This window comes from Anas platyrhynchos, chromosome 7 (assembly GCF_047663525.1).
Source record: "Anas platyrhynchos isolate ZD024472 breed Pekin duck chromosome 7, IASCAAS_PekinDuck_T2T, whole genome shotgun sequence".
In the NCBI taxonomy this organism is placed as follows: domain Eukaryota; kingdom Metazoa; phylum Chordata; class Aves; order Anseriformes; family Anatidae; genus Anas; species Anas platyrhynchos.
In genome coordinates this window covers 5,771,568-5,798,834 of record NC_092593.1, presented here as the reverse complement: position 1 = coordinate 5,798,834, position 27,267 = coordinate 5,771,568, and the positions used below count along the sequence as shown (strand labels likewise).

At 36.0% G+C, this 27,267-nt stretch overlaps 1 protein-coding gene and 1 long non-coding RNA gene across 3 annotated transcripts in view; one reads left to right on the top strand and one right to left on the bottom strand.

The window, feature by feature from the left end:
* Positions 1-27,267, bottom strand: part of LRP1B (LDL receptor related protein 1B) — a 669,075-nt gene that overhangs the window by 270,218 nt on the left and 371,590 nt on the right. Inside the window, exon 7 of the mRNA XM_038182072.2 lies at positions 19,547-19,709. Within this exon, the coding sequence (XP_038038000.2) occupies positions 19,547-19,709 (163 nt within the window). The remainder of the gene's footprint in view (positions 1-19,546; positions 19,710-27,267) is intronic.
* LOC140002950 (uncharacterized) lies at positions 878-9,303 on the top strand. 2 transcript variants are annotated; one of them, XR_011810705.1, is made up of 4 exons: positions 878-952; positions 4,159-4,246; positions 5,804-5,886; positions 9,114-9,303. It is a non-coding gene; the product is annotated as an uncharacterized lncRNA (long non-coding RNA). The 2 variants fall into 2 exon arrangements; XR_011810704.1 differs by lacking the exon at positions 9,114-9,303 and adding an exon at positions 5,992-7,026.

The following is a 27,267-nucleotide window of genomic DNA, read 5'->3' as shown; positions in this document are numbered from 1 at the left end:
TGCAATATCAGGGAATCTGTCCCCACATTTCCTTTCAAAGCTTTTGTGCTTACTATTACTAATTAAAAATAAAAAACAAAAGCAATAAGATCATGTATGACAGACAAAAATTCTCATCTCTGCTCTAACAGCTCTTTAATTGTCTATGAAAATTATTTCTTTCTTTATGCATTGGTAAAAAGCTTCAGCGGGAGAGAATGAAGGTGACTGGTAGGCCAGTGGCCAGACAGCGGTGTGGTGTGCTGGAGGAGTGGAGATACCTAACTCTGGTACTCCCAGGTGTTGTACAAGCATCTCCTGTGGCTGTGGCATTCCCAGGAAGTTTCTTCTTTCACGATAACTTTGAGAGTTCCCAGGTTCACCACAACCAGGACACACAACCTGTTGCAGACAGAACTTTTCCCCTGCAGTTTTGCTTTAGAAACACTCAAAGTCATTAAACTGTCTTTACATATGCGTACATTGCTGAAGTGTGTATGCTGCCATGTGGAAAAACAAAACACGCCAAAGTTCAGAGGCTTCCACCTTTATGACCCTGTGTCTGGAGAAGTCATAAAATCATGCTTTATATTTTCCTATCCATTTTAACAGAAAGTGCCCTGGAAGCACTTCATAAAGCTAAAAAGTAATTCTCACCTGAAAACCATTCTTGATGCTAGAAAACCTAGAGATAAAATTACTCTTTATTTTTAACTGCACACCACAAATGTATTTTGGTATGAAAACACTAGCTATTTATAGAAAAAAATAATTGAATGTAAATGCTCATAACAGATCACTGGACATTAGTGATCTTTGTTTTAATTTTAATGGGAATGCATTCTGTTTGTAGTACAGAAATGGAATCAGTAAGAGCAGAAGACACGTGTTGTATTAGCAGCTGGGTTTGGAATACATTTTCTAATGTCAGATAATGAAGTCAGTGATCCAAGAAAGCCAGGAAAATCACAGGGTAAAACGAATGAAAATGATGATATTTATTAAGCCTCTTTTCAAGTTTTTCTAATAAGAATACTGTCACTAATCAGTCATTCATAACAAATATTCATTAATTTTCATCCTTCTCAAAGCACTGAGCGAAAGTAAGGTATTTTTAGAGCTGATGAAGTTGAGGTGTTGAGCGGTGAGCTCACACAATTGACAAGTACTAAAACAGGAAAGAAACTCAGTTTTTTTCATCCCTTACACCTGTGCTTTATCCATCTGCATGAAGTTCTCTATACAAAACACTGATCAGGCAGCATGCCTACAGCTGAAATACATCATCAACTGACAGGGATGTATTCACATTACCTTGTTTGCTCACTATAGCAAATATTTGCTTAAATTTCCAAGCTCTGCATTGCTGTAAAATAATTTATAATAATATTAAGTATAAAACCTCAAAATTGTATAATTTGGCTCATGCAAAATTAATTTGACATGCTACAGAAAAAAGGAAGGACTTAATGTGGCTGTGACACACACCAGAAATTTATAAACACAAACTGGTTCTGCCTTCTCCTGCACACACAGCTACAGAGCTTGATAATGAATCTGTTTTGGAAAGGTTTCATTAAGACTTTCTCTCTTTTTTCTTTTTTCTTTTTTTTTCTCTATTTTTTTTTTTTTCTCTCTCTCTCTTTTTTTCTTTTTCTTCTCTTTTCTCTGTTTTTACCTATAGAGGTCAGGGCATGAGCTCTGAAGAGTGCACTCCAAAGCATTCCTGGGGGTAACAGAAACGTGAGCTCACGTGGGGTTTATATTCTGTACTGGGAGGATGGTGTGTGTTAGGAAAGAGGAGTCAAAAATCCTATAAACCAAAACTGGCACTACATCCTAAGTCCTGTCTAGACCCAGCAGCACCACAGGAAGGATCCTCCATAGTGAATTTTCCAGGTTTCTTAAAATCTACTTTTTGCTATAAATGAATGTAGTAAGAGGGCTATGTGGAGATGTCTGAAGTTTCATCAGACTCCTACTTACGATATTACATTTCATAGCTACAGACAAGATAATACATGTATCCGCAGAAAATCTGAATGGTTAGTAAGAGCCACCTCCCAGATAAAACTTCACTATCTCACCTCTTCCTCTGGCTTTATAGCATAATTCCAGCCAAGACAGCTTCCAGAAACACCTAATTCTATGAATCTGAAATCTGAAGTACATTTTCCCTGACAATTAGATTAGGAAAATGGAGAAGGCAGAAACTGCGGGCCATCACTATCCCTTGAAACTTGAGGGTTAGCTCTTGCAGCCACAGCGTTAGTTTGTTTAGCACTTCAAGAGATTGGGCTTGATTGTACTGGGTTTAAAATTGTACTATTTGCTTTTAGAGAAAGATAAACAAAGTATGGAAACTATCAGACTGAGTTCATTGATGTACATGTAGTACATGAGCAGTTCTCATGTTATTCATTTTGAATGCAAAGTAATAGGGACTGAGAAATGTTATGTATACCTTCTTTTCTCCCCCATTTTTCTAAGCCCAAACAAAAGCATCTTTCCCTGACACTTGACACCGACAGTGACAGTCATTACTTTTAAATCTAAAATAAATATCATCTCCCAAACTTGCAAGATGCCTACTTAGTAAAGGAAGTCTCTGCAATCTTCATCTTGAGGCTTTCTTACCATGTGTAGAAATCTATGCTATACTGCAGTAGCAAAAGCTTCCTATCGACACCTGTAGGTTTCAAATTGCAAACTAGGAGCTCTATCTCTCTGCAGTATCACAACAGCAAAATAAAATATCAGCAGGACACCAGATGTGAAAAAGACGGGATTTGGCTTGTCAAGAAGGATTTGGGTCCCATCCAAGGGTGAGGGAAAATGGAAGCTTCTATGATTTTTTAAATTCTGTTTTACATGAAGTGTGCCATTCACTGCTCTTATTTTCTTCTCACCTAAACAAAAGGAGGTTGCTTAAATTGATATGCAGTTCAGCCAAAGAAGATTAACAATAGGAGGTTTATACCACAGCGCTGAGGAAGATTTTTCCTCACAAGAGAAGTGTATTCCCTTCATTTTCCTTAGCATTGGGATAGAGTCACATTTAAGACATATAACTGTCTGTGCAACTGTATGTAAGAACACACTGAACAAATGTGTCATTTACAGAGGATCACAGTTGCTTTCTAGCTGCTTGGACAAGTGAAAATTTTACCAAGAATTATTCAACATGTGCACGTTTTAGACCTGCACCTAATTGCTTACATGACAGTAGGACAGAACTTACAACTTCATAAACACATGAAAGTTACTGTCATAGCTTTTCCATCTACCATATTCTCTTTCAGCAGATAGAAAATGGCTAAATTACCTTTCTCATCCATGGCAAACTGTGAATATGAGCTCTAGAAGCCACCACATGCTGAGGAGAAAATGCAGCCCAGGTGCCCCTGGTTATTACTAGCTGTCATGTTTTTTTTTTTTTATTATTATTCTAAGAGGCCTGTAAGACTTCATTATCCGATTTTACAGCAGTACTTTGCTGATAACAAGTAAAATTCAAGTAAAGGAAGCACAGAGAAATGAAATGGTATGCGCTGGGAGGCAGCAGGCTGACCAGCCTAAGAGCGGAGTTCTCTACAGCAGAGAGGCCGGGTTGGAGCTGTGGCCAACTCATCTTAAAAACTGTAAATCATAACAAAACCTGTGCTCTGGGAGCAATCCACAAATTGCATGAATTTTTATGAATGTGTGGGAACACACGTCTTTTCTTTATTCTGATACCTACCCACGTTAACTCCATCTGTGACATCCTAGTATTATTTTTCATCCTGAAACATTCTTCACTTTCTTCTTCTTTTTTTTTTTTTTCCTAATGTTCTCCTTATTTTTGTCCCCAAGTAAGGCTTTCTACATCCTCTTCTTGCTTTTGTCCCATCTTATCCAATTTGCACCATCTCCATTTCCATTTCTATCTGCTTCTCTGATCTCAGATTATTTGCACTGCACTGACTACAACCCAGCATTTCTTATTGTTTTTTCCATATCTGTCCATATTATTTTTAAGCACTTTTCTAAAATATGTGATAACAGAAAGGAATGGGAACTTTCCAAAGTGATGTTTCAAAATTGAAGACACAGTGGCCTAGAGACACTAAAAAACATATATTTAAACTTGATAATAGAGAAGGCTCTGTAGTTGTGATGTTCATGTCTTTATTACAGCTTCTTTTCCCCTGAAACGTTTCTGCAAGGAAATAGCATGATAGGATAAAGTACCCATCATTAAGCCCCAGTATGTGTGAATATGGAGGTAAGCCAAAACAGAAATAGACAGCTTATTTGGAATTTGGCAAGACAATATTTGGCATTCAATGCATTAAGTGGTAATTTGCATTGTATTTATTTAGCTGAGCATTTATGGTACATTTAAATGTGAGAATAATAAGTAAAAAGGAGTTACAAAAACTGCAATCAAACTGTATGCTGCTCTAGGCCTAGAAATTATTAAAATGAGATCTAATATGCATATTATTTGATTTTTTTTTTCTTATTACAAAGGATTCTAACAGTAATATCCCTAGGGTTTTCAACGTGTTATTTGTAGATGCAATTTTTTCCTCCCAATAGAAAACTGGACCTCTAAGGCAGCTTTCTCATATATATATATATATATATTTAGTACAACAATCTACATATAAGCTTGCTTTTCTCATTCACCTTTTGCAAACCCTCATACGCAGTCTGAAAATTTCTGCAGATCACCTGTTGAAACACAATGCAACATGCACAGAAACCATAGATCAGTTTCTGACACAGAGTAAACTCTTGTGATTTTAGCACATTCATATTTTCGGCATTATTTGTGGGATTTTAGGTTTTTATCTGTGGTCCAGAGCCAGTAATTCGCCTTCAGATTTGTTCCATCCCCCTTCTCCCCACCATCTTTCTAGGTATATTAATTACCAAATACTTACATGTTGTTTGTCTTATCCTTGTATCATTATCTTCAAGGGACAGCTGTTGAACAGCTGCAGAGGTACACTATCTTTTGTACATGTGGGGAAGTAAGTTTGTATTTCTGCCTGGGATTCCAATCCCTCTCTGTAGGATACCCAAACATATTTATCTTTCTGCAAGATAATGTTTGCCATTTAATATATTAGTGGATAATCCATGCTGTATTTGTTTAGTTGTGCTCCTTGGAACATTAAAACCCAGGAACATTTATTCTGCAATGTTCTAAATTGGTTGCAGAAGCTGACAGCAGAATTTCCTGGAGATTTTGACTGCAGCTGCTTCTCTGTTTTGCCTTATGGAGCTTATTGTACATTACAGTCAGTACAGCCGTTTTTAGGCATACGTTTACTTGAATGCAAATGCCCAAAGCTGCCTGTGTGCAGTTTTTTAACTAGCTGGTGTTAGAGCCAGCAGAGACAACAGGAAAAGCCGTGTCAATATACACATCAGCACTGCATTTCTCTGAAGAGGAAGAAAGAAGACTGCAGCTTGCTGCAATCCTCTCTCAGCCTTGCTTCTGCTAAGGGTACCTCCACTGCTGGAGCCTAAGGACGGAGCTGATGCTGTCACAATGCAGCAGAATGTGTGCTGCTTGCAGGGGTGTGATGGATGTACGAATTCAGGCAGCCAAAACCTTTTGTTATTTTGTCCACAAGACACATGCGTGGCCTCCATGGCAATGTTTGCCCCAGCAAACAGCTGTTGTACATCAGCCCCCAGCTTCAGGTCTTACACCCTCTTGCAATCCTATTAACTATCGAGTTTGTTAGGGACAAAAAGTATTTCCTAAATTGAATACTATAACAGGAATTCACTCAATACTTGAAATAAAGCTAATGATTGCATTTAGTTTTACAGGGAAAAGAAGAAAAGGGCATAATTAAGAGCCATACATTGCAAGGGATGAGTGGAGCACGCCTGTGAGTGCCTGCAGTGAGTACACAGTTGGTTCGTTGTTATTGTTGTTTTTAATTATTTTCTTGCTATCTTAAAATGCAAGCAGAACTTTAAATTAAAATATTTACTTTTTATATGCAGCATCACCTGCCACCTTCATCTGTTAAAGCTGATGCCTTCAAGGTGATATATCTAGCTCATCTTTGGGCAAAAAAAAGCACACAAAAAGAACAAACCATTTCAAAATAATGCTCTCACAGAAAGCACAAGCACCATCTGACACAGCCCGGAAAGCACCGTGGGGCACAAGAGGCACCAAGGGCCCCATCTGGTGTAACTTGTTTTGTCAGCAAGCAGAGAGCGCTCACCCATGCATATGTTACTGCTTATGTTGTTTAACTGGTCAATGATGTTAATTACAATTAAATGTTCATTGCGGAACTTTATAGCTTGTATGGGCACAGGAACATAGACTTGATTAACTAACTACAGACTAAATGGAAATATTTCTGAAGCTAATGTTTCTGAAAACTATTAACGGAATTTAGTCAAGTTATATTTCCTGTAACTAACTGGCAACAGGGAAACAGATAATGCAACCTCATCTCCAAGGAGTACATTAGATGGAAGCTACAAATATCCTTATCCAGCCTCATGGTGTATGTGTGGCTATTCACTGTAATTATCCTGTATGTTTTTTTTTTTAATTATTTGCTTGTTTTGTTTTTTTCTTTTCAATTTTTAGAAGGGTCAAAAGCCAGCTCACACTCTCTGAAGCTGATAAGCAACTACTGCCAATGTAAGCAAGCAGTCAACCCTAACACTAAAGGGGTGACAAGCCAGAGCTGACACTGCCCACACTCTGGCAGCTGTAGCTCTCTGTGTCTTCCAACTTTCCTTACAGAAATAGAAGTGTAGAAATCACTTCCCAAAGTTGTGCTGGGCAAAAGAAAACTATTATTCGGAATAGTGAACAGTGGATAACAATGTAGAACACATCTTGTTTTGAAAAACTCTGTTTTGCTAAGTCAGTTACCGCTGTGACCACTTTCAGCCCCTGTTTTGAAGCTGCTTTTTGTATATCTTGGGTTCGTTCACAGGTCTGGTTTAGAGTTTGGCAACTAATATAGGTTCCTGGAAACTCTTATCTAAATATTATTGAAATTTTATTGAAAATAAAAAATAAAAAACTCCTTGACGAATGTTATAAGTCTGTTTGCCTTCAAACAAGGTGATAAAATAGATATCATCTCAACCTCTAGTTCTCATCTCTTTCTCCTTAGAAACAGGACAAGGATGGATTTATGTAATTTAGCCCCACACCATGAGCTAAGAACACAAAAACTTACATCAGAAGTGTTACAAGTGCAAAATCAAGCACTCAAATGTTAGCAAGTGTTACACAGAATCAAACAGAATCACAGAATTATCTAGGTTGGATGAGACCTCAAGATCGTTGAGTCCAACCTCTGACCTAAAACTAACAAGTCCTCCACTACACCATATCGCTAAGTTCAACAACACTGTCAATATAGTCTGAAATTACCACACTACATGACCAAAATTCTTTGATTTCAGCCATTCCTACCGTTACCACAAAACACGCCGCCTCATTCATTATCATCTATTGCTTTATGTTATATGCAGTCTCCTGCCCTACAAAGGAAATGCATTTTGTTCAACTCCTGCCCTGAGCACAAAGCTCTTCATTCCCGAACAGGCACTTCACTGGTGTTCGCCCCCATCTCCTACCACTCCCGTTATATTCATGAATAGTCCTTCATAAAACCCTCCCAAGCTGAAATGAAGTAATCTCCCTATTTTACCACAGAATTTAAGTGCAGAATCTCAAACATACCTGCTAATGAGCACTCAAGTTAAAATATGCTAAGGCTGATATTGCACAGCACTTTGCCTTTGACACCATGTGCTCAGCATCTCATTTCCCAATCACTTCAGACAGCTGAGCACAGTCAAAACTTCCACATACCAAGGACACAGGTGGCTCTTGCTGGATATTCATATGATATAAAATACAAAAGCAGTAGTGTCTTGTGTAACTTTTGGCTAAAATAATTCACCAGCCACAGACAGGAAGCCTCTCTTAAAATCTTGGACAAAATCCTAAGTAGAATTCAATTTCCTTTCCTGAGAAAATATGTTTACACTTCACACCTCCCCTACCTCACTCACAACATCCTTTTCACAAAACGAAAGTAACAAATGAGAAAAGCTTCATTAAGCCTGGCAGTTACTGTGGTCTACAACCTGTAAGACATCTGGGAAGGAGAAATAACAACTGTGCATGTGAGCCGTAGGTATACATCACGCACAGACACACACTACATAAGTAAAAAAGCAGCTTAACTTAACCAACCCCAAACAGTCTTGGCTGTTAGCAGGATTGAGTATGGCCTGTAGGCATTCAGATCTTTCAAAATTAAGCTACCAATATGTTTAAACATGCAGTTAGGTGCCAATGTTAAGGTCTCACTTTCGAAAATTTTAGAACAGACATATTTTATTATTTTTTTTTGTTTAAGTATGAGGTATGTATATTAAAATACTGGAACACAAAATATTACCATGCTCAGAAAAGTACCTACGTGACAAACCACAAAACAGTAATTTAATAGGGAAGCTAATACATTTAAAAAAAAAAAAAAAAAAAAAAAAGGAAGCAAAATACTCTTAAAGTTTCTGAAGATGCAACATATTCATATCAGTAAACCATGTCAAACACTCAGGAACACAAACAAGAGCTTGGCTTGGTATAGTCAACAAATTTCCATTCCAATTAAAATATTTTGGTTAGAGGTCTGATTTTCTGTTGAAGTCAGTGTAATCCCTGTTGGAAAAGCAGTTTGCTTATTCTCTGCTCCTTATGCTCAGACAAATGAGCCGTGCCAGCAGAAAGCACCATATATTCTCATTCTGCGGGGTAAGATCAGCCAAGAGGTGGTGCTGTGCAATTTCTTTGTCTGAAGAAGTCTATAAGCATAACTAAGTTTATAAAACTTAAAAAGACTGAAAGAATGTAAGTGGTTATTTTTCAGCAGGTAAAAAAAAGGCAGTGAGTTTCAAATATCCTCCTATTAATACAATTTTTCATTTAAAATCTGTTAATGTGAATCCCTGAGTAGTAAGGCTTGGGTTTTTAGATTTGCTGTCAAATAATAATATGAATAATAATGATCTATGTAAAGCTGAAGTAGAGTTAATGAGAGGTCTTTTTTTTTTTTTTTTCCTTGGCTTTCTTCTAGGCTTGTCTACACTAACAGTTTGCATCTCCAAAGAGTTGATTACCAGCTGATTCAAAGTAGACATGTTTTCAAGTGGCAGTCTGGACACCTTCCAAACACATCAGTTCTGTAGTTTAGAAACACTCAGCCTGAGGCCAACTGTAAACTTGGACCATATTTCATGTGTGTCTGTGTGTTGTCTTACCTAAGAAAGCGAATTAGCTAGCACACATTGACTGGCAATGAGCAAGCTTAAAGCCAAAAAAAAAAAAAAAAAAAAAAAAAAAAAGTTTCTAGCAGTAGAACATCTTAATTTCAAAAAAATTAAGTAAGCAAGTTCTCCCCTGTTATTTTGCTGTATTTTTCAAAATGCTACAGTTGAGAAAGAGAAATATTGCCTGTAACTCAAAAGGTCTCGTCCTTAAAGAAAAGCTGCTCAGCACCTACTATGGCCACAACCCAATGCTGCAATTAGCTTCTTAGCCATGTTTAGCCATGAAGCAGTCACAGGCACCACCATGCCATGGCTGAGACAATGTCACCCTGTACCAGACAGTAAGTAAAATCTATTTGATGCTTTTTATATGCTGCTTACCAGCCACAATGGGAGAAGGCTGCTCATACCGCTTTACAGACACAACTGTAAATACAACTTCTAAACATACAATTTCACTGCAGTCTGTTAAAATAAAGGCAGTTCTTAAAAGGCAAGGATGCCACTCATAGACACAAACTTCTGCAGATTTTCTGTTTCAGTTTCAGTTTTCAGTTTCATTTGCAGTAAATTGCACCACCTCTAAAAGAAAAGGACAGAGAGGTGTGGTTTTTTTTTGGTCCTTATTTTACTTCAAATGTCTCCAAACCCCTCAAGTGGAGAAACAAAACACATTTACTTTGGTAATGTCTCAGTATATTTTAAAATGTGCTTTTTAAACAACACTGAAATGCTAGTAAACACATTTATTCACACCCACTCTTCTAGTATCCCATTATTTGACACTGTAAGCTTATAGATATGCACACAGATACCACCTCCTTTACTGAGAAAGGGTAACACAAGGCTGGAATATCCCTGCCAGACAGACATAGTCCTAAACATCCCTGATGAAGGAAATTGCAACATCCATGTGGGTCATATGCCAACATCTATTCATCCTAGTAAATTCTGCCTTTATCTGCTGAAGTCTTTGCAACATATTAAAATGATTTTTCCTGTCCTTTCTTTAATCACCTTTCAATAAACCACCATTATATTTAAGCAGCCATTTATAAAAAAATAGTTACGGCTCTTCTCAACCTCCTCTTTTCTAGATTAGACTGTCATAGTTCCTGCAGGTCATGTTTTGTATATCTTTTATTTCCTATTATTATCTCCAGATTTCCGCCAGTTTTTCTATATCTCCACCAAAAGTGTCATGTTGCAGCAGAGCTTCAGCAAGGCATGTACACGCTGGTGAGCAAAGCAATGAGGACACTGACATGTGAGAAACCTCAGGAAAACAAAACATAGGGAAACTGTATGAAAAAACATATACAGAGGTAACACAGCTCAAGAGAACAGCAGTTTCTATTGGGATGACATCATCACACAGATGGTAAATTAACTGAATGAATTTCATCATTTTTTTCTGAGTTTGAATGATTCTGATTAATCCAGTATCAGAGTAATCCCAATGTTTTTATACTAGAAACCCTGCATATATGGAGGCAGTGATTTATTGTCAGTGAAGGAAGAAATGAATGGCATGGCAATAGCTTATTAGAAAGTCTTTTTGACAATTTTTCATGCTAGAATAGAAAGACTGGTGTAAAAACAACACAAGAAATGCGTGACCATTACTAGAAAAGATTTTTGGAACATTGTAACATCATACTATATTAAATGGGTGAACTTTTTTTTTTTTTTTGATTACTTCCATTTTGTTCATATTTTGGAAAAAAAAAATAAAAAATGAGAGTGTCTCTCTTTCTTGCCCTCTGTATATATAAGTGCTCCCTGAGTCCAGCCTAATGCAACTAACTCCTTTAAAAGAAGACAGGTTTTAGCAGTTCTTTTGTAAGATATTTTTCTTTGCTTCCACTCATGCAGTGCTCTAATTCATATCAGAACTTGTCTTCTACACAAATGACCTTACAGAAGATGGCTAGATAATAAGACTATCAGGTAATAAGAAAAATAAAATAAAAGGCGAATTCAGATGGACATGAACATAATGTACATGCATTATAAAGCCTTAAACTCCCATTTATATTCTCATTGAGAAACAAAGTGGCCTCAATTCTCTCTGGCTTAATTGCTTTCATCCTGGAGGAAAATCATTGAGAGGATGATTTAAATCTTGCAGCTTTTGTATGGACATTGCAGGTAAAAAAGAAAGGACTTAAAGCTTCCATACCTGGCAGAGTAGCACACCTATTTTCTATTCCTTCACAAATACTGAATTCAAATTCAAAGAATCAGAGTAATTTCGGCGAAAGATGAGAGTTTTGTTCAGAACCTTAACTAGCTAAGGACTGAAGGACAGGAATCTAAGGGCAGAATTAAGAGTAACTACACTAATTACACAGAGACAGTTAAAAAAGAATGTGTTGCATCAGCCGTGAATTGCCCCAGGTGATCAAATTCATGGAGTTTTATGAGTGTTGTTGCTGTTCATGTGTTCAGATGGTTTGCTGACACAATTCAAATGTTTAGTGGAAAAAAGCACCAAGGATACCCCTTAAAAAAAAAAGCCGTTTTGGGTAAAGAGGATGCTGTAGTCAACTGGCAGCTGAGATCTTCAGGCAGGTCCCAGAGAAACGAGGGAGGTGGGATGCTGCATTCAAGGTCCTAGCTGAAAGGCAATCTTTGAGAACTTAAAAAAAAAAACACTTTAATTTACTTCATTATTTTTTTTCAGATTTATTACAAGTTATGGATGTTTTGTGATTCCATAAGTGTTTCTGAAAAGTGTAATCTATTGAAGTTTTTTTTTTTTTTATTATTTCCACTGATTATTTTTCCATAATTATTGACACCATTCAAATATTCTTCCTACCAGACATGACATACCTATTAAAATCATTGCACATGCTGAAAAATAAAGAAAAAAGGTTTACTTTAGTTCATTTTACAATAGGCTTTTCTTCAGTTTTCCACCAGTTAGCTTTTTATTCTTTGGGCAGTAATCCTGGCTATTAGATGATGCCACCACTCAGAATATCAGCCAGATATTCTAATAATACTTGCAGTCACTTTGCCAACTCTTTCACTCTTTCTTTTTTAGGATCACTAGAAAAAAAAATAGTATTTTTCATTCAGAGTTTATCACTGTTATTAGTGCCTCTTTTTTTTTTTTTTTTGAATGCAATTTTATTTTTGGTGGCATTTGAGGTTTTGGGTACCCAGTAGAGTACATCTTCCTATGCATCTTCCTATGTATATGGAAGATTGGATACTAATTATAGTCATCAATTATTAATGTCAGTAGTATTTGATTAAGTATGCACAATAATAAATGCACTCATATAAATTCTTGAAACATGCATGTAATAAATATATTCAAGCTTTTTCTTTTTGTTATCTTGAACGTAGTAGTCACTTAGATCCAACTATATAACCTATCTTTGTAAATGATTTCACTTTTAATGCAGTTATATAATGTGTTTGGTATTTTGATTCTTCCCACTTTATCGGTGACTGGGGATGTTTGTCAGCTTGATTTGTTGACTTTTGCATACAAGCTTGTCTCTTTCAATGCTCAGAAATCCAAATATTTTTGAGTTTATTGAAGAAAAAACATTATTTCTTCTATTTTCTATTTGCACATCCATGCTAAACCATATCGCATTATTTCAGGAAAGAGCAGATGAGGATATGACTTTTTACTTTTTGTCATTAAGAGCCGCAGCAGCAGCAAAGTTTCCTAGTGAGCAGATCTGTACCACTACAGAAGAAACAGAATTTCAAAGGAAATTAGGTCCAGCGGGAAACTTAAAGGTGACAGAATTAAAAAAGAGTTTTATGCCACAGTTTAGTTAGCAACAATTAAAATTAAAAGATGGAATGGCATAGAACTGAAAGCTGAGTTCTCTGAAAATCAGAAAAAAAAATCTTCTCTCAAATGTTTAGCAAGCATTTGAACTAAATAGATAGCAACAGAGGCAAACATAATTTCAAAAGATCACTACTTCTTATACCTCACAGCCTGAAGAGGTGGTGGAGTGGGAGGATGAGCAACAAAATCTGAATTCTTAATGAAAACTTCTAGATTGTCATTAATTATTGTAAAGATTTATTTTTTAATTATTTTTTTTATTTTCTTTCTGAAGAGGATTCTTTTCCAGGTCACCTTTAAAACTTTCTAAAAGTTACTGTGCCTTATATGTATCTTACAGCTCTTTGAAATTGCTTTGTGACAAGAAGAGGAACTGAACTCTTTTAATAATGGCATGTTATTAAAATACTAATGATTTTGCTGTTTAAAAGTGAGCTTTAATGATTATAACACTCCTCTTTGATCAGCAGGAAATGGTGACTAATCTGAGAGGAAAAAAAGTTTTAAGACGCAGATATCTCTCAAGCCTTGTGGGTGCTATAAAAGCTCAGAGACAAGAGAGAAAAAAGAGAATAAAAAAGGCAGCAGACAATAAGTGTAGATGTTTTATTCTTATCCTAAAAGACTCCCCTGTCTAAATAACAATGAAGCAAATGAAGAAAAATAACTACTGTTTTGACCTCCCCTGCTTTTTGAATTTTTGCTCCTCTCCTCCCCTGTAAGAGACTTGATTCCTGTTGATAACAAACTCCCTGACTTTCCTTGTCTGTGAAATCACTCCAGTCCAGTCACCAATTATCACAACACCAGGTCAGCTCTAAGACATTTTTATCTCTTTGAGCAATCTCTCTGGCATGACACCATCTCCGGCCACTTTCTAAAAGCAGGTGTGAAGGGAAAGGCCATGCTTCCCACAGCCAGCCCTGTTTACCAATCATGCTAAACACAAGGAAGTATTCAAATTGAACCATTTCTTATTAAAACAAGTCCATAGGGGTTTAAATTGCAGATATCTGTAATACCCTCACTGAGATTCAAAACCCCACTGCACACAGCCCTCACTGTCCCAGTGCCCCAGATGCCAGTTCTGCTCCTTGCTGGGGCCCCAAGTGGTGCCCTGTGACCCATGGGGAAGCTGCAGCATGGCCCCATCCAACCCTACACTTTTTGGTGCCTTTCAATATGATCTTATATCATGCTTAATTCAAAGCAAATAAAATGTAAGTGCAAATATTATTCATTGTGTCTAGAAGATAATGCACTCATGTGATTATAATTATTTTCTTTTATGGATAAATGGAAAAATCAGCTGACTTCCAGGAAAGTTGATTCAGAAAGTGTCTCTCTGTTGCCTCATCAGCTGACTTGTTCTTCTTTGGCTATTGCAGGACTCCTAACATGGGATTTCAGGGCTCTGTCTAGTCAGATGTTTCATCAAAGACTTGACCCATGCAAAGGTTTCTCTTACTGTCTTCTCAGATCCCACCACACAGGAGATTTCATACCAGCTTACAAGTCTTCCCATGCTGCCAAAAGGTTGAATTGTCAGTCCAAAACTCACTCCATTCACAGGTGAAAAAAAGAAAAAAAAAATCTGTTTGCCCTCTGGATGGTTTTCATCCTCTAGATGTCCTTTGCACACCCCAGGCACTCCTGTGCATTTCCTGAGCACAACTCTCTATCAAGGAAAACTTGGATTCGGTGACGTATAAAAACTTCCCTATTCCTTTGACTTTGTTAACGTGACCTGCTCAGTGAAGTTCACATCACATTTTGGGCTGTCCAATAACCACAAATGTCTCAGGAGGACAACCATACGCAGCTTAAGAAAATAGTCTACTGCAGCTGATCACTTTGGACAACAACAGGGTTCGTACGATATCTCCAATGTCTTCCTAATACCCGTACAAGAATTATATCAGAAGTGCAATAGATATACAAGGAAAGCAAACAAACAAAAACCTTACAGGACAGAAGCAACTGCTCCTTAGGAGTTTTTTAGAGCTTCTTTTAAACATAGTATTTTAAGGATGTTGCTCGGCTCAGTCCTTATACAGAAGACCACATCTCAAAACGCTACCTCACACCGTGCTTTCTCCCATTTTCTCAAATTTTAGACTGAAGAAAATTGCCCAACTATTTCAAGAACTTTGTTATGCTTTTGTTTTTCTTTTTATAACATGGCTTGATTTTAGCCACGGTAAAACTGTGCTTCCAGTCTTTCAGTCCTTAGAATCTAAGAGGAAGTTAATGGAATAATCCTTTTTTGAGTTTCTGAGATGAGGAAAAAAAACAACTTCAGCTATTAACTCTTCCCTTGTTCACCTTTGTGGATTGGAAAGATTAGCAACTGATTGCTATTGCATACTTAAAGTGAAAAAGATTTTCTTTTCTTTTCTTTTTTTTTTTTTTTTTTCCCTTTTCTTTTTGCGGTTATACAGCTGTTTTCTTTTTTCTTGACTTATTAGCATTTCCAAGAATTGGTACATAACACCATAACACATTAACAGACATGGCTTTTAACAGCCATCGTATCACAATCTCTTGTATGCATTTGCAGTTGTTCCATGAAAGAAATAAGCAGGGTTCTTTTTTATTATTACTTCTACAACATAGCAGAAGGAAAAGCCGATTAAAAGATTTATTCAAATATTTACATGACATACAATGTTGCAGTATTAAAGTGCGAGCTTGCTCTTTTTACAAATCTCTTTAGCAGTAAGTCTTTTCTCCCCATTGTTATTAATACAACTTTTAAATGGTAGCTACAAGCTCCCATTTCAATGCCTTCAGCCTCTAATTGAGCATCCTCTCCCATTCTTCTCTCCCCCTTCCTATTCTCCCCCTTCTGCTACACCCGTCCTTTGTAGTGATTCATGTATGTCTCACCCATTTCTTCACTCACAGTTCCTCTATGCTCTGCTCCACGCATCCTCCCACTCACCAGCTTCGCTCGGCACATCCTCTCTGTAATCTCACCTTATGTGCTTTTTCTGTAGACATACCTTTATGATTGGATCAGTTTTGGAAGTGCAAAACTCTTTAAAATTCAACACGCTTTGTATGCTCCCTATTAAATACAAGGGGAGACTGAAATATAAAAAAATAAAAATAAATAAATAAAATGCCTTGCCTATAGACATCTAGCTTGTTGATGGCAGAGCTTAGAGAGAACATAAATACAAGTCTATTGTCATGTCAGTTTAATATATATATCACCTTCCCCATCATACATGTATGGGGATCTAAGTCCTGTGACTATACAAGCTGATTGCCAAACTAGCTACAATCCTTTAGAAAGGATTCTCCATGAGTACAGTAGACCTACAGACCACAGCTAGAGTGAAAATCTTTCTAACTCAGCTCCTATTTGTTTCATGTGAGTCATCAGTAATCAACTGTACGCCAATTTCAAGGACCGGTCAGAGTAATAGCTTCTATTTCTTGATCATCAAGGTCCCATATTAAAATTTATCAAAAATATGAACTACAGACATTAGGAGCCAAGCATTTTACTTCAAAGGTATTCGATAGATAACATATTATTGCAAAACAATTTATTCTTCCTCTCTGTTTCTGATTGCCACTTTGTTTTTCTGCTAGCATTGCTCTAGCTTTTTAGTTCAGCATACTCTGAACTCTGAACAACTCCCAGTGGCAGTGGAAACCTAGCCGTTCCCTCAGGTAACAGCTCCCTGTGACTCTTCCAGTAATTATGTTGTGCTATTCTGAACTGAAAATCAGATGACAAAGCAGATGAGTATTAGTACAGCAAAACCTCTAGCTGGGTAAATAATTAATTAGCTGCTTTTTGTTTGTTTGGTTCCTAAATGTTTCAGTTGGGCTTACATTAGACATCATCTGGAGTGCTAAAAAAGGAAAACAGTTTGTATTGGTAAAACTGCTGAAACCCTAGACCAAAGTAATATGCTTACATTAGATATGCAAAAAACTTGCTCGTAAAAGAGCTTTTTCAGTAGTGGAGTCTTTCTTTTCTCAACTTAAAGTTCAGTTTTAGAAAAATAACGAGTTCTCATTCATTCACTGTATGATGTGAAATAAGCTTAGTAGTTCAAGTTCAACTGTAAGCACATGAGTATATAAAATCATCACCCCTAAACATCTAACGAAACTCACAGAGATAAAATTCATCACACTCACAAAATAAATAAATAAATAAATAAAAAGATTAAGTAATTTTCCACCTACTCTCATTTTATTCTAATGATAAATGGAGAATTTCTGGTTCGTAAAGTAACAACTGAATGCAACTAAAACCAGCTCAGATGTGATCACATAAAAATAGCAGGGCTTGACCTTGTACTACTACAGGGAAGTCTGTCATAGACATAAAGGCTTAGGATCAAGCTCTGGATTCCTTAATGCAGGAAATGGTCTTCTCTGTACGAATGTACTTTCAGCTTTTAGAAGAATGCTGGAGACAGTGAATGCACTATAACAGCAATACATGTTACTGGAGCAAATATCATAAAATCTAATTATATCTAATGTCTTAAAATGTATTTTTTACAGGAGCCCACAAAAAAAAAAAAAAAAAAAAAACAAACCAAACCAAACGACAAAAAAAAAATCTCATCCTGGACTTCACATTTAAATTAATTAATTAATTAATTATTAAAAAAAAAAAATCAGCAAATTACCTAGATAGCAATACCATGTTCATACTTTGACACAGAAATATATCTCAATCAGAATCAGCATGAAAGGAAAATGAAAAGCAAAAATAGAGAAGAAAGAATGGAAGAAAACACATTTTTAAGTAGCCAGAATGTTTTGATTATCTCTTTGCATTTTGTACCAAAGCCCAGTCACTAACAAGCACAAGTAATACATAAAGTGAGGAATATTAATTAAGATGTATGTTAGATATCCTATTAACATAATAACATATGTCATATAATTAATATAATTGCCAACTAAAGCTGTAAAGAAATAACTCATGAAATGCAAAATATGAATTCTGGAAAAAAAAAAATCCACTCAGTGTTTCCATCATGAAATATATCAGTATTGCTCTATGAAGAATCACAGTATTACATATCATAATCACTTATGGTCTCCCTCCAGGCCAGCGCTTCCATCTACACTAAAGCAGACATGATTGCTCTCAGATGTGGCACTGCAAAAGGCAACTATCTGAATAAGAATGGTTTGCAGCTAGCAAAGAACAAACAGAAGGAAAATCAGTCTTTCTTTTTCTGTTCTATTCCTTCTTACAGAATCAAAGTGCAGGATATAATTCTTACATCCCTGACAGATAAGATTATCTAATGACAAACTGTGGATTCATCTAGTAAATCCCGTAAAGAATTTACAAGTAAATGTATAGAAAAAAAAGGCTGCTGCTGGCAAATCTGAAAGCTTCAAGTTCTTTCAGATCAGAACTTGCAGAAAAATCAATTTAAACACGCATTTTTTATTTTTCTTTTAAAACAACACTGCAGTCAGATCAAGTCAAGCTCACCATCTGCTGCAGATAGAAATACAGCTATACTCAAGAATTACATTATAAAACTTCTTTGTAAACTTTACATGCAAGCTGTTCTTGTCAGAATTAAAGTCATTGTGATCATGCATCTTAATATTCAATCAGGCTTTAAATAAAGAGTGACAAAAGTCCACATATGGATGACAAGCTGTTCTACAGTAAATATTTTTGTATTTATTGAGAAGGGGCTTATGGCTGTTTAGGATGTATTCCACCAGGCATTTTGGTTTAACTACTTACAGACTAATAAAACCAAAATAAAATCTCTGTTCCAAAATCCTCACTGAAATTTACAGTTTTTAAATTAACTTAATTATTCTTATTTAGCTATGCTTTTACTTCGTCGTTTGCTTGAAAACTTTTCCCAGCTGGTGGCTGTTATAGAATAGAAGATTTTTAGAGCCCTGTATTTTAGGCAAAGCTTTATTCACAGGTGGCATTGAACATAAGTATGGAAGAAGAAAAGCAAATGCAATGTGTTTTTATCATTATAACTGACCATCTAAAGCAGAGGAAAAAATCTTTCACTCTTTTGTGTAATTATACCTCTTAGAGCCAGTTCACATATTCCTGCAGCTGAGAGAAGAAGGTATAAGAAGTTCCTTTTCTCCATACACTAGTTATAAACATAATTTACAGAAAAACAGAAAATAATCTTATGACAAGTAGAGATAAAATTTGTTTTCCATTTCCAATTCCACTTCGAAAAGTTACAAGGCACGAGCTGTGATTAATATAGTTATGTTAAGTACTTGCTGCAAGTGCATTACATGTTACTGCTTTGTTCAACTGTGCAAGTAAATCAGGACAGCAGTGAAAAAGTTTTTAAAATGATTAATTAAGCAAATACACAGACCAGCACACATCATATAAGATCAACATTTCCTAATGAAAATAAATAATCTTACCCTGATGTTGGATCAACAGCTATGGCCTTAGGGTTACTGAGATCCAGCTCAATGAGTGTGACACACACCGTTCCATTCTGGTTGCAGACAAAGATCCTGTCACTGACATGATCCACGAAGTAAAAATTCCCAGTGATCCAGTCGATAGCTATTTGCTGTACATCTGCCAAAAAAATCAAAGGATAAAGAGAAAGCTCAGAAGTGCAATTATAATACAAATAACTGTTTGTAATACAAAGAACTTCACCAAACAAACACTCTACCCAAAGAACTCAAGCTGTTTTTACAATGAGACTTTATACATGGTATATTGTATATAATAAAGAATTAAATTCTCTATGGACAAAAAATAGTTGGAGAGAGTTGTTCCTTTCTAAGCACAAAAGTCTCATTTCAACTTCAAGGACATTTAAGGTACACATTTGTTCATAGCTCTGTTAAATATTTCAAATTCTGTCTGTGAAATTTTGTAATGATATGCTCAGAAGCAACACCACCGACTGATGGTGTGTCTGCAAGAGAGGAGTTGGAAATGGGTGTCTGGGTGTCTGTTACACCATGGGGATGGCACACTGATAAGGCTTGCAGCATTTTATTAGATATGTATAAAGGGAACTAGAAACTGATTATAAATAATCCATAGAAATTCAAACAGCCTGTGTGTAGCTATGTATGTCTAAACACACTGTATATAATAGCACATATGTGTGTGCAATGAATTCACTCTTTTTTTTTTTTTTTTCCCTTTTCTTGTTGTTTTGTAAATCTGCATGCAGCAAGATTTCTGATTCACCTGTCACAATGATTAGCATCAAAGTAGCTGTCTGCCCGGTAGCTGGAGAAGTTTTATAACAATGACCCAAGAGTCTTCCTCTTGGGATGCTAAGGTGGCTTCACAACCACCTAGCACTACTGCTCTCATTTCCAAACAGTAAGAGCCTTTTCTGGTGGGATCCTGGAACTGTTTCTTGTAAATGTCTTCTAATCTCTGCATTTTTCTTTTAAATTAATCTACTGGTCTAAAACATAGTCTTACTCTTACACTAAGTAAAAGTATAAAGAAGTGCAAAGAACATAACTATCAATTTCATTTAACTAAGATTTCTTTACTTCCTATTCTCATTGACAGTACTGAATTGACATCAGCCTGTAAGATAGAAGACTTTGTTATTCTTAAATTAAAAACAACAAACTACTATAACATCATTTCCTGTGAAATATTTTCAGTGTTCAATATGAATGAACTTTCATTTTCAAAATATATATTTATTATATAACAAAGGTTTCAAGATACTGCTAATATAATATATAATTATTTCATGACAGAAACAAAATGTGATAAAATAGTATTTCACACAGGTTTTTCAATACTTTTAATTTTTATACTTTCAGTTTATGTATTTCCATCTTCCTTCGCAAGTTTTTTAGTCCCCACACACATACTTGAATAAGAATCTGTCACTTCTATCACACCCATCTTGTATTAGAGAATATAAAGTAAGCCTTTAAAGTTACTATAAAGTAACTGAAAGTTTATGAGTTATGCATTTGCTAAATACTTAGACATGAAGACTCATGCACTGTCCTTCAAAGTGCAGATAACATAAACAAGATTTACTCAACAAAATGTCAAGACACCATCTCTATTCCATCTCAGCCATCCTATTACACAGTTCATTACAGTCTCTTCTATCTCAGATTTCTTCCCTTCTGCTACTCATTTTCCTTTTAATTCACAGTGAATATTATGCCTTATCCCTTCTGATAGCTCCTATTATAAAGACACGCTGAGCCAGAATAAAGGAATGCTCCATTTAGTCTCAGATCCAACCTCCAGAGGAGGTCAATGTCAGGTGCACTATGTAGCACATTAGACATATGTAAGCACTAACAAATATTTCATACAAAAGGGAGAAAAACTTTTTTTTCTTACTTATTGAGAATAACATTTACAAAAGAGATTTGATTTTAAATATTTGTAGGCATAAAATTAGTAAATAAATTATTGCAGCGTGAGCTCTGGAACACTGCTATACTTTGGGAAGCAGACGAAGAGCCTGCTGGAGGAGGGTGCCGTCTTCTTTCCAACCCGTGGGAATGTTCCTAGTTTTACCTAAGTGTGACACACACTTGAAAGGCATGATACATACAGTTTATTAGATCTCTTAACATAATGATACTCACATCTATAAAATATTAGCTTTTTTTTTTTTTTTTTTTTCCCATTGTTTTTCAACATGTCATTAACAAGAAATGGCACCGAACAGGTATTTATGGAATAAAAGGAAATTAATTCAAGGTCACACTAGGGATAACCATTTGCATCCAATAGTTGCAACTGAGGTTTCTCAGCAATCCAGGCAAAGTGAGACACCTAGAAGCAATTTAACTGGGTAACCTTTGTGTCACAGACTTCAAAAAGCATTCAGAGCTCTTAACATCTCTTTGCCCCATTTCCCTTCCCCAGCAGGTTATCTTTGGGAAGAGTGTGGAGCTAACAGCAGCACGGGCGATTTGCAAGACATAGGCTCATTACAACTGCGTTCCTTGTAAAGCTGTTCTTTACAAAGCATGCTATGCCAGAAGACTCGATTACGGTTTCCAGAAAAAGAGCCACATTAATTCACATTTTTCTTCAGAAGTCTACTGCATGAAATGGAGGAGAGATCTCCCACTATGGAGAGAACATCTCTCTAAAATAAACCTTCTGGAGCAGTACATCACTGAAATCTATTAATTAACTTAGACATTTAATGCACAGTAGCATTTTCATTTAACAGTTCATCTAACACAAATATGTTGTGTATTTTAGGTACCAGTGTTGTGGTATAGCTTTTGTCTTTTTTATACCAGGAGCTCTGCTGTGCATAGGACACATCCAATTGCTCACAAGAGAAGCTTATAAAGAATTGTCCAAGTCTACGCCTCTGTAAAATCATATCCCATGTGAAAAATCCACTTAGCTGGCAGTTTTCATGAATCAAACTTTTAATCCCTGCGGTTTCACTATAGTAGCTATGCATTTAGATGCTTTGAATGGCTCTCCAGTTATCACACAAGTCAAATGTACTGTATGCTACAGAGATAAGGTTTTGGTTGCACTGGGGACTTTTAAAATACATATTTCTGTGCTCAAGATGTTACTGAATTAATTTCTTGCTTATTTTTATATTCACATATTAAAACCGAATATGTACAGATGGCTAGTTCACTGACATCGTTAAAGTAATGAATCTTTTTTTTTTCTTTCATTCACACAGCCTCAGAAATCTCTAAAAAGAAATGCCCCTCCTGAAAGCACACATATTTATTCTGAACAATCTCATATGTATTTCTGAGGGTCTTTCTTATTTTAATTACAGTTTTGATGGAGTATTTCTACCAAATGTGATCAACCTTCCTTTAGTACTTTCTAAAAAACAGAGTTTCCTCTTAAGGACTTCAGAAAGAAATGTTAAGATATCATATAGTCTAAACTCTACTTTGGTTGATGACGTTATGTAGACCATGGGCACTAGCAAAAGCAGGGCTGCAAGAATATATATATATATGCTTTTATATAAAAATATATATATTTTTAACTCACAAGTATTATTATACCTTTAGAGAGAATGACATTTTTATATGAGGGTGACTAAGTCTTCAATGGTACTAGAAATATATGTCTTATGGCCAAAATATAGTTTATGAAAATCACAATCATACTGAATGACTGTCTTCTTTCATTTCAAATCTCAAACATGTATTTTGTACTGTGCACATTTTAATTTCAAATAAAGACTTGCACAATTCAGTTAACATAAAAGAGCAAAAACAGTGCTATATTCTTGTATTTGTACTACTGCTGTAATAATCAAGGATTCAACACAGGCACTGCCTATTAACGTAAATATTATGCTAATTGATTTTATTTTTTACAAATATGGAATAAAGAGTATAAATATAAAAATTAGCATCTTTTCTCCGTTTATACACTTCAGTAAAAATTTTCAATTTTTAACATGCAAAATGATCTAAGCACATGACACGGGGGAACTTAAAGTAGCTGGAGTCTTTTATAGAAACTTCTGAGTGAACAGAGGAATGATTCTGGATGAAATATAATTAAAATTAAAAATGCTTAGTGTGATCCCCATATGCTTCTGGTTAATAATTAAAAAGACAGACAACCTCTCTCTATTTCAAGAGAAAGAACTAAGCTTCTACTGCCTCATATACTTACAGTTTTCCTTGTTCTGAATGACTGCAATAAAGAACTGGGAAATCCACTCTAGACTCAATGAGAAACAATTTCATTGACAATTGCTATGGGAAATAAGTTCTTTTTATAAAACCTTTTTTATTTATTGCATAGAGACAACACTGATAGTTTCAAAGAAATTGTATATGATCTACAGTAAAATATCTTTATTGGCATCAAAATCATGAATCATTATTATGTTTAGGCAGGGTTTTGGATCTTATTTAAATAATAGTATTAGTGTGTATTTTTGCTTGTATTTTCCTAAAAATAATGGATATAATTGAAAATGCTATGAAATAATATTCGTTTTTGTCACAAAGTTTATTTTTTCTTTCGTAAAAGTTGCTCTTAAAGGAAGTATTATTTTGATTTACACAAAAAGCTAAAAAAGAATTAGGTATTAATTCTTCTTCAATAGCCCATATACATTTCTTCCGAAGCAATATAACATCCAGACTTCCACACAGGACTGTAATGCTGTATTCTGTGCTGGCATGGGGGAGATGAGGGACATGGAAGTGCTTTAAAGTAGTGGTGGTTCAATAAAATAACAGCCAGTGTGGGTGGGCAGTTTCCTGACACCCCCACAAGCACTACCTGGAAACTACAGGTGAAGATGGAAGTACTCACTGCTTCTGCACACCAAAATGTCAAGTGCTTATTTTACAGGACTCTTTCCACGCTGCAAAGAGCAGCCTGGCATTGTCACAGGTAGCCAGGTCTGCTAAGAGCCACTTGTTTAATTTATTCTATGATAATTGGCTCAACAAGCAGGGTATTTTTGAGGACAGTGCAACAGTTGTTTGGACGGCTGGCCATATGCTAGGGGAATAAATGATTCTGAGAAATGAGAGAGGATTGCTCTAATAAAACTTTCATGAGCTTAACGTTTCTGTAACAAGCATCCTAACACATGGAAGCTGTTGGTACAGTCCCTAATGGTCACGCACCGTACGAATACCAGAGTGGTGCTGCCCCATGCCAGGAAGAGTCACCCTCTGTCCCCTGTCCACCAAAGACAACAGGGGACAACAGATCTGCAGACCTCACAGGCAGTTTCACACCCGCTTTCTCCACAGCCTGTAGTGTTAGGAACTGTGTGCCTCTGGGGCTGTCTTTCATAAAGCAGCCTGCCATGAAAGTTAGCTTCACTGTGTTTCAAATAAGGAAGCATCTCTTGATTTCTGCTAAAGTCCAAACGGGTAAAATAGAAACAAAACTTTAGATAAACAAATAAATAGGAATCTGGAAACTAAAACCTCAAGAAATGAGGTCATAAAAAAATAATATAAAAATGGGACAACATATTTGAAATATTTTGTCTCTTGCTATGTTCCCTGAACCTTCAGGGTGTATTTTTCCAACATTTATGTGTTTTAGTTCTCCACCACTAGAAAACTGCTTTGATTTTTTTATTTTTTTTTTTTTCTTTGACTGGAAGTTGAGATTTTATCAGGTGAGACTTTGTGAATTGTGTAAGGTAAGCAAACGATGAAAGTGCCAGGTATGGACGAACCTGTTCAATTTAACTTACTATCTATTTAGAGGAAAAAAAAAAAAAAAAAGAATTAACATGGAACCAACACATTTTACTCTGAAGAACAAGAGAAAGCAACTTGAAGATAGTCTTTTTGACAAGTTTTGAGTAATGAGACTAATGGTAGCAATCCTTTATTTTTCCAGAACAGACACCAAAAAGGCTACCAGTTAAACAGTATTTAAAACACGCTTAAATGACAGGCTGTAAAATCTGCCTTGGCTTTGCCTCTCATCTGGGAATAATGCTCCTAATTAGCAGCCCAGACAACCCAATACTGACACAGTGGTTTGGGAAAGTTAGATTGTCATAGATTTTTCTGTGCCTCTGCTATTGACAGCAACTGGCCGTAACTGTGCTGCAATACCATTTACAAAATATATTTTTATTAAATATGCCACCATTCAATAAGTTAGACAACACTGTTGTCTAAACTTTAAATAGCCATGTCCTGAGTGATTATTGCATATGTTTAAAAGCGAATTATCAAATGACAAATACCCATCTGTCTTTTGCAAATGACTCATCCTCAAATACAAAATTCCTTTGAAATAAATCAGCCTTCTCTGATAGTGTTTGTAAGGAGTACAATGCAAAACCTAAAACATTACATTTAAATAAGCACTTTAAAACATCCAGACTTCAAGTTCCTCAGAAGAAAAGAAAGCTTTTCCTCTTGTTTGCTAAGTAACATAATTTAAAATTCAATAAATTGGGTTCCTGTCAAAAATACAGTTGGTATTCTTCCAACCATACAGGATATTAGAATATAATGTTTTAAAAACCTATAAATGTGAACATGGAGACAATGGCAGCTTCTCCAAACTGAAGATATATTTTTTTTAAACTATGATTCTATTCTAAATATTATGAATACTTAATAAAAGCATCCTGATGGCTCATGAAGACATCCAGTCTCTCAGAGACGTTGTCTCTCCAGTCACTCAGAGACTTAAGCATTCAGCTTCAGCTAGATACAGGAGAGAACATGTTTACATTTAAAATTAAAATTGAAATGTTTAAGACATTTTTATCCTTTTACTGGATGCAGCCCACATCTGAAGAAGAGGTCTAACTCCAGAAACTTCATCTGATTCTGGAGCTTCTGAAATTATCAGATTCATACTAGTCAAAGGACTCTGCAGAGGCCACGATACAGCCTGCCCCAAAAGACCCCTGTCAGTCCTCACATCTGTAAGGTAACCTCTGAGCACTGATGACAAGACATGTGTATGCAAGCCAATTTTGTGGCCTCTTAAGCAGTACAGTGGATATTTATGTATGTTTGCTGCACTTTTATGCAGAAGGAGGCCAAGCCAAGCAGTACTGTTACGACAGGCTGAGTTTGTGGGCTATGGTGGCCCACTGAGAGGGTCTGAGCGGACAGAGAAATGCAGGTCTAATGATAAACCCCTTCCTTCCACTGGGAGCCCTGAGACCTACAAAACCACAGCAACAACAAAAATCCCATCTTTATTCTCTAACAAATCCCTGTTTACAGAGCATTCAGAGGAAATGTGCTGATGGTAGATCACAGATATGCTTGGGCTATGGGTCTTTGCCAGGGGTTTTACAGGAGGGGAGTAAAGTCTACCCCTGAAGCTTTTAGCATAGCTCTTCTTTTAGTCATGTTATAAAATGATTCTACCTTACAACTTATCACGTTTCTGGAAGGAGTAAAAAAAAGTGAAATTTTCTGCTGCTGGGTCTTGAGCCACAAATTTGGCCATGATGCCAAGATGTGCAAGGCAGAAGTGTGAAACAATGACATAATGGCCTTGTGAATGGCCCTGTCTTTTAATCCCAGGGCTTAGATTTTTATAAGTGAATTTTCTGCCACTGGTCTTGTCAGAAACAAGTAAGAATAGTCAAAAACCGTATCATTTCTAATTTCTGCATTACTGAGTTTCAAGCACATAGCCAAATGATTGTAAACTTTTA